Consider the following 12,978-nt stretch of genomic DNA (forward strand, 5'->3'; position numbering starts at 1 on the left):
TTAAAATATTATAATTTAATTAATAATTATCATTTTAACTATTTTATTTAATTATTAAATAAAATAAATATATTTTTTTGGTGACTACATAAAATAAATATATAAAATAACAAAAATTACCCTTAGAGTTAGTAATAAGTAATAACAACAATTTTTTGGTAGATTAGTAACAACAATTATCAAATATATAAGCAATCCACAAAAAAAAAAAGAGTAAGTAATAAGTAAAATCTTAAACATGATACTTTTAATAGGAACTAGGTATGAAGATATATCTACAAGGTTTAAAAAAAAAGTACACTATAACTAATATCGCAATAAAATTATTTAAGAGAAAGTATAGAAAGTATAGGGAGTCAATGGAGTATATGTACAATGTGTACAATGGGATTTAGGGATGTTCAATTCAGTAGGATATCAGATGTGTTAAGTCTAAGTTGATTTTGAGTTTATAAATGATGACAAACATTCAATTTGGGTTGAAAAGCCCAATATGATTTAATGTGTGTTTTATTGTGGCAGGCCCATTAATTAGTTTTTCACAGCCCAAGGCTAGCATATACTTCAGCCATGTAAAAGAGCCAATGCTCCTCATAGCACCGTTCAGCAATTGAATGAATATGTTTTGCCAAATGTTATAAGGAGACAACTGTATCATGCAAGGACAGGTGTGGCTCTGTAAAAACAAGAAAGGACACTAGGACACCTACCACTCCAAGAAAAACAGTAAAGCAAATTTCAGAAATGGGAGAACAATACACAAACTTGCAAAGGAGCAGAGTTAGTGGTGCAACTCCTTGGACAACAAAGGAAATGGAGCAAAATGAAAAAGAAGAGCATGCCAAGGAAGAAAGAATAACAAAGGACAGCAGAGGTAGTGGTCGAGCTCCTCGGATAGCAGAGGTAGTGGAGCAGGATGAAGAAAGGACTGCATACCAGCAAGGACAGCTCCAACGAGCAGCTGGTACAAGGAAATGGAAGAGGCAAAAATGAAGGTAAGCTGAAGATATATAAGAAGCCTCAATCCATCACTTCAAAGCAAGAAAAAGAGAGCACACACTCAGAGCACCATCTTTAACACAGAGCTGGAATCTTTTTCTTCTACTCAAGCTTAATTTTTGATCTTTTTGTTATGGCTATCTTGTGTCATTTTCTGTTTTGAGAAAAGGCTAATCTTGTGAGGTTGAAAAGCCAATGAGTGAAAAGACAAGAGTGATGCAAAAGAGCCACTGATTTCTGATGTAATTTTAGTTTTTGAACTAGGATTAGTTCCCCTTACCAAGTTGGGTTAGCACTTGGGGAAATTGAATCTGTTTGATTCCCCTTCCAAGTTGGGACAGCATTATGAGAAGCTAAGCTTTGGTGATGAAAGCTTAGGGGGTAGATACTAGTTGAATTAGGGAGAAATTCAATAGTATTGGTGCATGTAATCAGTGAATGATTAGTGAAAATTCCACCATGGTTTGTGGTGGAAACTGGACGTAGGATTCATTGCACAAAGAATCCGAACCAGGATACATGTTGGTCTTCATCTTCTCTTCCCTACTCTTTACTTGTTCTGCGTATGAGATAATTTCAAATAATCTCCTGCAACTCGAGCTACTGATTAAACAGAGTTTGAAACTTTAAGTTTTAAGCCAACTTGATTCCACCCCCCTTCTCAAGTTCAACTAGAACCATCAATTGGTATCCAGAGCAAGGTCTCAAGGAGTTAAGCTTCACAGCTTAGAGCAAAGATCCATGGCCAACAACATGAGTCCTAACATCGTGGCTTTCACTCTCACTGAAGGGCAGTCTAATAATAGACCTCCCTACTTCAATGGCAGCAACTACTCTTACTGGAAAGAAAGAATGAGAATCTTCGTGCAGTCAATCGACTACAACATCTGGAAGATCATTCTCAACGGACCAGACCTTCCTACTAAACAGAACGCTGATGGAGAAGTTGTGGCAAAGGAAGACAGCGAATGGACAGATGAAGAAAAGAAGAAAGTTGAACTCAATGCCAAGGCAATCAACCTGATGCACTGCGCAATCAGTTTTGAAGAGTTCAGAAAAGTGTCAAGGTGCAAAACGGAGAAAGAAATATGGGACAAGCTCAGACTCACTCATGAAGGCACTAAGCAAGTGAAGGAAACCAGAATTGACATGCTGATGAAGGAGTATGAAATGTTTAGTATGAAGAAGGATGAGAGCATCGATCAAATGTTTGAAAGGTTCTCAATAATCATCAACAATCTGGACGCATGGGAAGGAACTACTCTGAAGAAACTCTAGTAAGAAAGATTCTGAGAAGTCTTACTAAGAAATGGGAAGTAAAAAGCACAGCCATTTTCGAAAGGAATGATTTGATCAAAATCACTTATGATGAGCTAAGAGGCAAGCTGCTGGCCTATGAAACCACTCACATGTCTCAAGATAAAGATGACAAAAAGAAAAGTATAGCATTAAAATCAAGAATGACAGCCCAAGGAGAAGAATCTGATGACAGTTTCTCAGATGAAGAAATGGTACTCTTTGCAAGAAAAATGAGAAGACTACTGAGATACAAAAGCAAAGGCAAAGGAAGCTCTTCATCCAAAGACGTCAAGAAAGATCAAGTCAAGTTCACATGCCATCACTGCAAGGAACCTGGTCACTTCAAGTCAGACTGCCCTCAACTTAAGAAAGGCGAAAAATTCAAGAAAGACAAAAAGAAGGTGATGATGGCAACATGGGAGGACTTGGAGAACGACACTAGCTCAGAGAACTCAGATCAAGAAGCTCAACTATGTCTGATGGCAGATCATAATGATGAAGATGAGGTAGATCTCTCTGACTTATCCATTGATGAACTACACTACATTATCAAAGACATTTCTGTAAACTCTAAGAAACTCTTGGATAAGTATGCTAAATGTAAGAAAGAAAATGAGGCATTGAGGACAGAAAATGATCTTCTTTTGAAAAAGGTTAAGGCTAATGAAATTGGTAATGAAAAGTTTTTAAAAGAAGAAAATAGTGCTTTACGAGCTGAATTAGAGAATTCAAACTCAAGCATGAAGTTACTGCTTCCACTGATTTGATTTCTGAAAACAAAAAGCTGAATGAACAAATAAAAAATTTGAATAAAGACTTAGCAAAGTTTGTTCAAGGTTCTCAAAATCTGAACAAACTGATTGCTTGTCAAAGGTTTGAGTCTGAAAAATCTGGACTTTGATTCAAAGAGGAAAATAAATCTGTTTTCAAATCAAACTTTCAAAAATCTGAATCCTCCTCTTCCAAGTTTTTCAAACCAAAAGAATTCAGCAAACCTTAGAAATCAGTGGGCAAGAATCATTGCTACAAGTGCAATAGAAATGGTCACAATCCTCCTCAATGTTTCATCTTTCTTAAGTCTTTTGGTAATGATAGTAAATTATATAAAGTTGTTCATGATTTTAATGCTCTTGGGCAACCAAGAAGATTTCACATCAAAGGATCCAAATGGATTTGGATACCTAAGGTTAGTTGAAGAACATGCAAGTTTGCCTTACATCCAAGAAGAAAATGGACATGTGGTATCTTGATAGTGGATGCTCAAGGCATATGACCGGAAGGGATACTTTCTTTATTAAACTCAACAAGTATGATGGAGGATTTGTCACTTTTGGAGATAATGGTAAAGGTAAAATAATTGCCATTGGTAAGGTTGGCAAAGATTTTTCAACTTGCATTGATAGTGTCTTTTTAGTTGATGGGTTAAAGCATAATCTATTGAGCATAAGTCAATTGTGTGACCTTGAATATGCTGTAACCTTTAGAAAATCTGATTGTAGAGTCATAAATGAGAAAACATGGGCTGTTTTATTTGTTGCCAAAAGAAGTGAAAATGTTTACGGTATCACTCTAGATGATCTAAAGTTCAAAATGTAACTTGTTTCTCTTCAATGGAATCTGAAAAATGGATGTGGCATAAGAGGTTAGGACATGCTAGCATGTTCCAAATCTCTAAGCATGTAAAGAGAGGCTTAGTTAGAGGTCTTCCTAATATAAAATTTGATAAGGACATCATTTGTGATGCTTGTCAAATGGGAAAACAAATAAAAACCTCTTTCAAACCCAAGGAAGATGTCTCTACTAAGAAACCATTGGAGTTGTTGCATCTTGATCTGTTTTGACCAACTAGGACTCAAAGTCTTGGAGGAAAGAGTTATGGCATGGTAATTGTGGATGACTATACTAGATTTGGCTGGGTGTTCTTTCCTGCTCATAAACATGAGGCCGTTTCTGTTTTTGATAAATTCAGCAAAAAGATTCAAAATGAAAAAGGTTTAAAAATTGTTTCAATTAGAAGTGATCATGGTAAAGAATTTGAAAATCAATACTTTGAATTTTTTTGTGATGAACAAGGCATATCAGATAACTTCTCTTGTCCAAGAACACCTCAATAAAATGGTGTTGTAGAAAGAAGAAATAGAAGTTTACAAGAAATGGCTAGAGCTATGTTATGTGAATATGAAATTTCCAAGTTCTTATGGGCTGAAGTTGTGAATACAGCCTGTTATGTTTTAAATAGAACCATCATTAGGAAGTTTTTGAAGAAAACCCCATATAAACTTTGGAAAGGGTATCCTCCCAATCTTAGTTATTTTCATGTGTTTGGATGCAAGTGTTTCATTCTGAATATCAAAGAAAATTTAGGAAAATTTGATCCTAAAACACATGAAGGCATTTTTCTGGGTTATTCCACAAATAGCAAGGCCTATAGAGTTTATAACAAGAACTCCAAAACTGTTGAGGAAACCATGCATGTCACATTCTGTGAGTCTAACAATGTTCCCAGTGTTTGAATTGATGATAGTCCAGGTTTTGAAGCTGAATTACCAAAGAACTCTGAACCAGTTCCACAAAATCCAAGTTCTCATGAAGTTGCACCTGTTAGCTGCGAAAATTCCAATTATGCAGGAGACAATTTGGAATTATCTCCTATCGCAGCTGAAAACACTGATGCAGAGGCCATTGTTAATCAAGAGGAACTTGAATCTTCAACTCAAATCAGAAGGCCCAGGGAATGGAAGTTTCTGAAAAATTATCCTGAGAAATTTATAATTGGTGATCCCTCCAAAAGCATTTCAACAAGGTCATCTTTGAAAAGAGCTGAATCCAACAACTTAGCTCTTTTATCAAAGATTGAACCTCAAAACATCCAAGAAGCTCTTGCTGATCCATCTTGGGTGTTAGTTATGGAGGAGGAATTGCAGCAATTTGAGAAAAATCAAGTCTGGTCATTGGTGCCTCGCCCAAACGGAAAGAAAGTCACTGGCACTAAATGAATTTTCAGAAACAAACTGGGTGAAGATGGATCCATAGTCCGAAATAAAGCTAGATTGGTTGCTCAAGGATATGATCAAGAGGAAGGGATTGATTTCGATGAATCCTTTGTACCTATAGCCCGAATGGAAGCCATCAGATTGCTCCTTGCATATGCTGCTCATTGCGGCTTCAAGCTATTTCAAATGGACGTAAAGTGTGCTTTCCTCAATGGCATAATAGATAGAGAGGTCTATGTGGCTCAACCACCTGGGTTTGAAAACAAATCGTTTCCTAACCATGTTTTCAAACTAGCTAAAGCCTTATATGGTTTAAGACAAGCTCCTAGAGCTTGGTATGAGAGGCTTAGCTCATTTTTATTGAAAAAAACAACTTTCAAAGAGGAGCCGCTGACACCACTTTATTTATTAGGAACTGTCATGATCATTTTATTCTTGTGGAAGTTTATGTTGATGATATTATATTTGGTTCGGCTAATGAGGATTTGTGTGCAGATTTTGCTAAGCTTATGACCAATGAATTTGATATGAGCATGATGGGAGAGCTCAACTTCTTTCTAGGCTTGCAAATAAAACAAACTGCTGAAGGCATATTCATCCATCAAGAAAAATATGCTAAGGAACTTGTCAAGAAATTTGGGCTGGACTGTGCTAAGCCAATGGGAACCCCCATGCATCCTAATATCAAGCTTGATAAGGATGAACATGGTAGAGATGTTGATAAGACACGCTATAGAGGGATGATTGGATCTTTGATGTATCTAACCTCCTCAAAGCCTGATATCATCCAAAGTGTTGGAGTTTGCTCAAGGTTTCAATCAAAGCCTAAGGAGTCCCATCTCTCAGCTGTCAAGAGGATCATCCGATATGTGCTTGGTACCACTGATTATGGCTTATGGTTTCCTAAGACTGATTCATTTCAATTAGTAGGTTTCTGTGATGCAGATTTTGTTGGGACAGGATTGATAGAAGAAGCACAAGTGGCATGTGCTGCTTTCTTGGAAAATCTCTCATTGTTTGGTCTAGTAAGAAACAGGCTATAGTGGCACTTTCAACAGCCGAAGCTGAGTATATTGCAGCCTCCTCTTGTTGTTCTCAATTATTATGGCTGAAAACTCAACTAGCTGACTATAAACTGAATGTCTCTAATATTCCATTATTTTGTGATAACATGAGTGCTATTAATATTTCGAAAAACCCTGTTTTGCACTCAAGAACAAAGCACATTGAAGTTCGATTTCATTCTATAAGAAAACATGTGCAAAATAGAAATTTAGATATTCACTTTGTTAACTCTGAAGGTCAGCTAGCAGATATTTTCACCAAACTATTGATAGAGGAGAGGTTCTGCAAGTTACGAACTAAACTGGGAATTCTTGCTTCATCATTGTTTTCTTAATGATTCTGATCATGAGATCTTTTATGTTTTGTCTCATAAATCGCGGTGAGATTTTTTTGGCAGATGATGAGTAAACTTCATTAAGTCACTATGAAGCTACTGGATTCAAATCTGACCATAATGAATGATGGACCTCAAGGTGCTGGAGCAGTTCACGATAAATGGGCTTTCTTTACTGAATCCATTGGGCCCATTTCATTGTTGCTTTTTCATTTTTTGGCAGTAAGTATTTCACTCATTTTGGGCCTCATTTAAATTTATTTTCAAATTCATTTTTGTTTTCTTTTGTTCCTTTTATTTTAAACGTACGAGGGTTACAGCTGTAACTTTTAATACTTTTTCAAATATTGTATTTTTATCCTCTTTCCAAGGCTCAACCTTTCCACTCCTCCAGGCTTATATTAACTCCCCACTACATGCATCCATTCACACTGCTCTCTCCACTCTTTCATCTTCTCCAAACCAGTGCTCTATAACTATGGCACGAAAGAAAAGAGCTGCCCGCAGAGGCTCCCATAGTGGCACCCACCGTTCTGATCACACACACTCTTCTCCCTCACAATCACCTATTCATTCTTCACCTCCATCACCACCAAACCCTTCTCCTGACATGGCTCACACTAAGACCACTGCTCGCTGCCCTGGCATTGCTCCTTGCCCTTTTCCTCCTCCTCCGCCAAATACCTCTCAGCCTAGTTCATCCAAACCTAGTTCCTCCAGAGAAAAGAGGCCTCTTCACGAAGACGAAGAGAATCCCCCCACTCAGACTCGTCATACTCGCGGTACAGTCATTGACTTTCATCTTCGTCCTGTTGCTGAACCTAGACTCTCCAATCCTATTGATTACAAGTCCTTTTATGCTGATTTTCCTTATGAGTCTTATGATCGTCGCCGTTTTCAATCTCTCATGAGCTACCTGTTTTTCTGCAAAGATGTTTACAAGCGTACTCTCTGTCCCTCTAAGCTTGTCAATCTAGACAAACTCCATAGGAAAGGTTTGAACTTTACCCCATTGTTTGCATGTCAAGGTTGGACACCCATCCTGTCCATCAAAGAGAAAATTTACGCTGATTTGGTAAAACAGTTCTATAGCAACATGTCCTACAAAGAAGGGAGAATCGCTTCTTTTGTTAAAGGCAAAGTGATCATTCTTGACAAATATCACCTAGGCAAAGCCTTAGACCGAGGACCTGATGTCTACACCTCTGGTAAGTGGGACGAAACGCTCAATGTCTCTTACTTTGATGCCCTAAGCACTGTCTGCATCAATATCCCTCTCCTTGAAGGTAACACTCCTACTCATAAGTCTCTTGGTCCAGTCCGTGCCCAGCTGCATCGGATTGTAAATCACATCATTTTACCTCAGAGCAGCTCTTTTCAACGTGTCTCATTTTGTGACACACTGGTTTTGTATGCACTGCTTTCAAAAATTTCCATTTCTTTTGCTTACTTGCTTGTGAGACATATGTATGCTTGTGTTAGTACCAAAAATGCGTTACCCTATGGCATGCTTCTTACAAAAATTTTTCAATATTACAATGTTAATTTTGGGGCTGAAATTGCAAAAGATTGTAACTCATATATCAAAGGGGGTGGTGCAGTAAAGAAAACAGCTCCCAGGCATCACCGAACTGATGACAGCACTGATGTTTTCTCTGTTGATGAGGATCCTCTGATTCTCCCTTCCACCTCCACTACGATCAAGGTCATGACCCGCATTCTGAAGAATGTGCTTGAAGAATTCATCAATCTGATAGACCTTCTTCTCACTCATGGTGCCGAGCGCAAAAGGAACCATGTTTTGGAGGAAAATGCTCTCAAGAAGACCAAGGGAAGGATTCGGATTCTGAGGGACTTTGTGGAGGATGTCGACATTGGCCTCACCACTTCTGACAATGAAGGGGAGGATGATGGAACCTCCGATGAATCCAACTCTGATGCCTAGCTCATTTTATCTCATCTGTGATTATGACTTAGTTTACTTTTGGACTTGTTTATTTTTTTGGATGACTGTAAAGACCTTAATTACTCTGCTACTTATACTCTATGCACCAGCCACTAACAAATTTTGTGCAGGTTTTTCCTTTCCTCCCTTGATGACAAAAGGGGGAGAAAAGAAAGGGAATTTTAGCTTTGGCTTAAGGGTTAATAGTGATAGTTAAGAACAATGATGCTTTGTGGTGCTATAATTAAGTTAATTTGTCCTGTGATGCGATCATGCCTAGTGTTAGTTGCTTTGTGTCATTATTACTGTGATATATTGCTTGAAAATATTAGTCTTGGCCATTTTTAAGCTTTGTCTAGGTAAAGATGTAAGCCATGATCAAGGGGGAGCAATGCTAACATTGAGGGGGAGCAACTCGCAATCCAAATATCATCAAAGGGAAGTGTTCTTAACTCTTTCAAATTAGTCTTTAATTTCCCTATTTTATCATGTTTGTCATCAAGGGGGAGATTGTTAAGTCTAAGTTTATTTTGGGTTTATAAATGATGACAAACATTCAATTTGGGTTGAAAAGCCTAATATGGTTTAATGTGCGTTTCATTGTGGCAGGCCCATTAATTAGTTTTTCACAGCCCAAGGCTAGCATATACTTCAGCCATGTAAAAGAGTCAATGCTCCTGCGGATACAAAAAAAATTACATTAACCAAATTTGCCCGATGTAGAGGCAATCAAGAACGTTGCATAAGTAAATATATAACCTATAGAAAAGTGGGCTAATCCAACCAATCTGCTTGCACAATGGAAAGAGCCACTGGTTTATCTCTCCAGCGAATCAAATTAGCCAAAGGTGTGCGTTCATGAGCCCATGCTAAAGTTTCAATCAATCCCTGCCAATATCCGCGCCAGGAGATTAAGAACATAAATCCAGTAGCCCAAACAAGATGTCCAAATAAGAACATCCATGCCCAGATAGCACCGTTCAGCAATTGAATGAATATGTTTTGCCAAATGTTATAAGGAGACAGCTGTATCATGCAAGGACAGGTGTGGCTCTGTAAAAGCAAGAAAGGACACTAGGACACCCACCACTCCAAGGACAACAGTAAAGCAAATTTCAAAAATGGGAGAACAATACACAAACTTGCAAAGGAGCAGAGGTAGTAGTGCAACTCTTTGGACAGCAAAGGAAATGGAGCAAAATGAAAAAGAAGAGCATGCCAAGGAAGAAAGAATAACAAAGGACAACAGAGGTAGTAGTCGAGCACCTTGGATAGCAGAGGTAGTGGAGCAGGATGAAGAAAGGACTGCATGCCAGCAGGGACAACTCCAACGAGCAGCTGGTACAAGGAAATGGAAGAGGCAAAAATGAAAGCAAGCTGAAGATATATAAGAAGCCTCAATCCATTACTTCAAAGCAAGAAAAAGAGAGCACACACTCAGAGCACCATCTCTAACACAGAGCTGGAATCTTTTTCTTCTACTCAAGCTTAATTTCTGATCTTTTTGTTATGGCTATCTTGTGTCATTTTCTGTTTTGAGAAAAGGCTAATCTTGTGAGGTTGAAAAGCCAATGAGTGAAAAGGCAAGAGTGATGCAAAAAAGTCACTGATTTCTGATGTAATTTTGGTTTTTGAACTAGGATTAGTTTTCCTTACCAAGTTGGGTTAGCACTTGGGGAGATTGAATCTGTTTGATTCCCCTTCCAAGTTGGGACAGCACTATGGGAAGCTAAGCTTTGGTGATGAAAGCTTAGGGGGTAGATACTAGTTGAATTAGGGAGAAATTCAATAGTATTGGTGCATGTAATCCGTGAATGATTAGTGAAAATTCCACCATGGTTTGTGGTGGAGACTGGACGTAGGATTCATTGCACAAAGAATCCGAACCAGGATACATGCTGGTCTTCATCTTCTCTTCCCTACTCTTTACTTGTTCTGCGTATGAGATAATTTCAAATAATCTCCTGCAACTCGAGCTACTGATTAAACAAAGTTTGAAACTTTAAGTTTTAAGCCAACTTGATTCAACCCCCCTTCTCAAGTTCAACTAGAACCATCAAGATGTTTATTATCCTGGTATTCGGATGGTTATTCTGGATAATATGGGTGTATTGTATTTGAGAAATTAGTAGTATTTTACTCTGGATGTTCATTTTTTAACTCATATTGAGCCAAATAAACAGCTCATTGTACACATTGTACAGATACTCCATTAGCTTTCTAGCGAAAAACGTAATTAAATGTTAGTAAATATTCAAATTCATTTGGTGTTAAGACAGTGATATACTAATATTTATAAAAATTATCACTTTATATTATATTTTTTTATATTATAATTAATAAATTAAAAGTTAAAACTAATATGCAATAATTTAACTTATAGAGCAAATAAATTTCTGCACTTATTTTAAAGAAAAAATGAATGTAATGAACTTACATGTCCTCCGTGCAGTGCACCCATCCTAGCTTTTGTACTTTGGACAAAGCTAATCGCCATGCTTTGACCTTCTCAGGGTCTTCCCTCCTCTCATGTTTAGCCATGGCTGTCTCATAGGAACCCTTCTGATCCCATACATCTGAAGGATTCACTCTGTAAATAATTGGTAAAACCTGCTTCCCTTGCTTTTCGTGACAGTCAATGATCTTGACTAGCTCACGAAGGCACCATGTCGAAGATGCGTAGTTCTCACAAAGCACCACTATTGCTATTTCGCTATTTTCGATTGCCTTCATAATAAGAATAGGTTCCAGTTCATCCCCTACCCTCAGATTTTCATTATCTCTGAACGTGTCGATTCCATTTTGCCGCAAAGCACCATACAGATGATCCGTGAATCGGTAGTGCGTCCCTCCTCTAAAACTCAGGAATACATCATTTGCCGCCATCACAATTTCACACTAGTTTGGTACTGAGTTTGAGGAAGCTAACGTTATTAGGTTTTGCAATGGCAAAGCAAATGTTTGCAAGTATACTTGGTATTGGAATGAAACTTCGTACTACATACAATACCACCGGGTCTTCCAACAATTATTTAAAAAGACTTAACTAGGAAATAAAAGTCACCGGTTATTCATTGTTCTTCTTTTCTTATTAATAATTCGTAGTATATCACATGACACTTTTCAGACAGCTAAACCTATAGACTAGTTTAATAATAATCCACCAACCACCATCCCTGCTAGTGGAACAAAACAATACAGAAAAAATTTCAAGTGTGCCGATACAGTTTAATTTTGAGTGATTTTTAACCGTTAATTTTAATTGGTTAAAAATCACTGATGTATAAATATACTTCAAAGCTATATATATATATAACCACTGTCTTTATAAAATGACAATTATGTCTTTTGAAAATATTCTTCAATTAAATTATATTAGGTTCATTGGATGGAGCGGGTGTTTTTACTTCGGGGAATAATATGACAAATAAGTTTATGGAAAATTTTGTAAAAGACTTGTAAACAACATAAAAAACAACGACCTAAAGACTTGAAAGTTGAAACCTGTTCATACCCTGACCCAATGCTAAGGCCCAGGTTTAAACGAAAGATCCAATCCAAAGGATTGAGCCTCACCCAACACCGACCTTCATCCTACGAAGTCGGTTCTCGCTACAACTTGCTCTAAAGAAGTCGGGAATGGCGATTAGCTGGCAGATAAACACTCATTCAAATGGGTAACTGCCCCTAAAATCTCTCAACCCACTTCCTGGAGCCATATCTCAACTTCCCTAAGATAAAGGGACGGTTATCCACCTTAAAAGATGGAACTACTTCAACGGTGGTTATTGGCTCACCACTATAAGTACCCTGACACCCCTCAGGTATTTCTAAGCCCAATACTCTCGAGACTTGCTCACACCCTTGCTGACTTAGGCATCCCTGTGCCTTCTGCCAAAGTGTCAACTTCTACAGTTCCTCTAGTTGAGGTCGGTCATTCCGTTTCTAATCCGGACTGTCAGATCCTGAATCGGGATGATGGTACCGTGGATGCTGTGCCTATTCAGACTCGCCCTCCTTCTTCCCGTACTGATGCTGCCGAGAAGGCTCCCGATCTTAGCTGATTTTTCTTGGATGTTTGTGCAGATAGCTCGACTTGTGGGCTTTTAAACTCTTTATTTTGTAGTTTGAATATTTTGCTTACTGTTGATACTCTTTCTGGTTGCTTGTTTAGCAACTTTTTATTTTGAAAAAACAACAAGTAACTTTCAAGCTTTTGGGCCTGACCCTGAAGCTTGTTATAATATTGTATTTTATATCATGCTTGTTTGCACTTGTCTTGGCACCTTTCTGGGTTTTGAGAATGCTGGAGCCTTGCTGCTCGGCCTCTTTGGATTGCTTTG

At 37.9% G+C, this 12,978-nt stretch overlaps 1 protein-coding gene across 1 annotated transcript in view; it reads right to left on the reverse strand.

Annotated features, from left to right (window-relative positions):
* LOC107607747 (TMV resistance protein N-like) overlaps nucleotides 1–11,823 on the reverse strand; it is a 13,853-nt gene extending 2,030 nt beyond the window's left edge. The window contains exons 1-2 of the mRNA XM_021106322.1: nucleotides 11,073–11,823; nucleotides 1,910–1,914 (exon numbers count right to left, since the gene is read on the reverse strand). Of these exons, the coding sequence (XP_020961981.1) occupies nucleotides 1,910–1,914; nucleotides 11,073–11,521 (454 nt within the window). The 5' untranslated portion in view covers nucleotides 11,522–11,823. The remainder of the gene's footprint in view (nucleotides 1–1,909; nucleotides 1,915–11,072) is intronic.

This window comes from Arachis ipaensis, chromosome B07 (genome assembly GCF_000816755.2).
Source record: "Arachis ipaensis cultivar K30076 chromosome B07, Araip1.1, whole genome shotgun sequence".
Taxonomy (NCBI): Eukaryota; Viridiplantae; Streptophyta; class Magnoliopsida; order Fabales; family Fabaceae; genus Arachis; species Arachis ipaensis.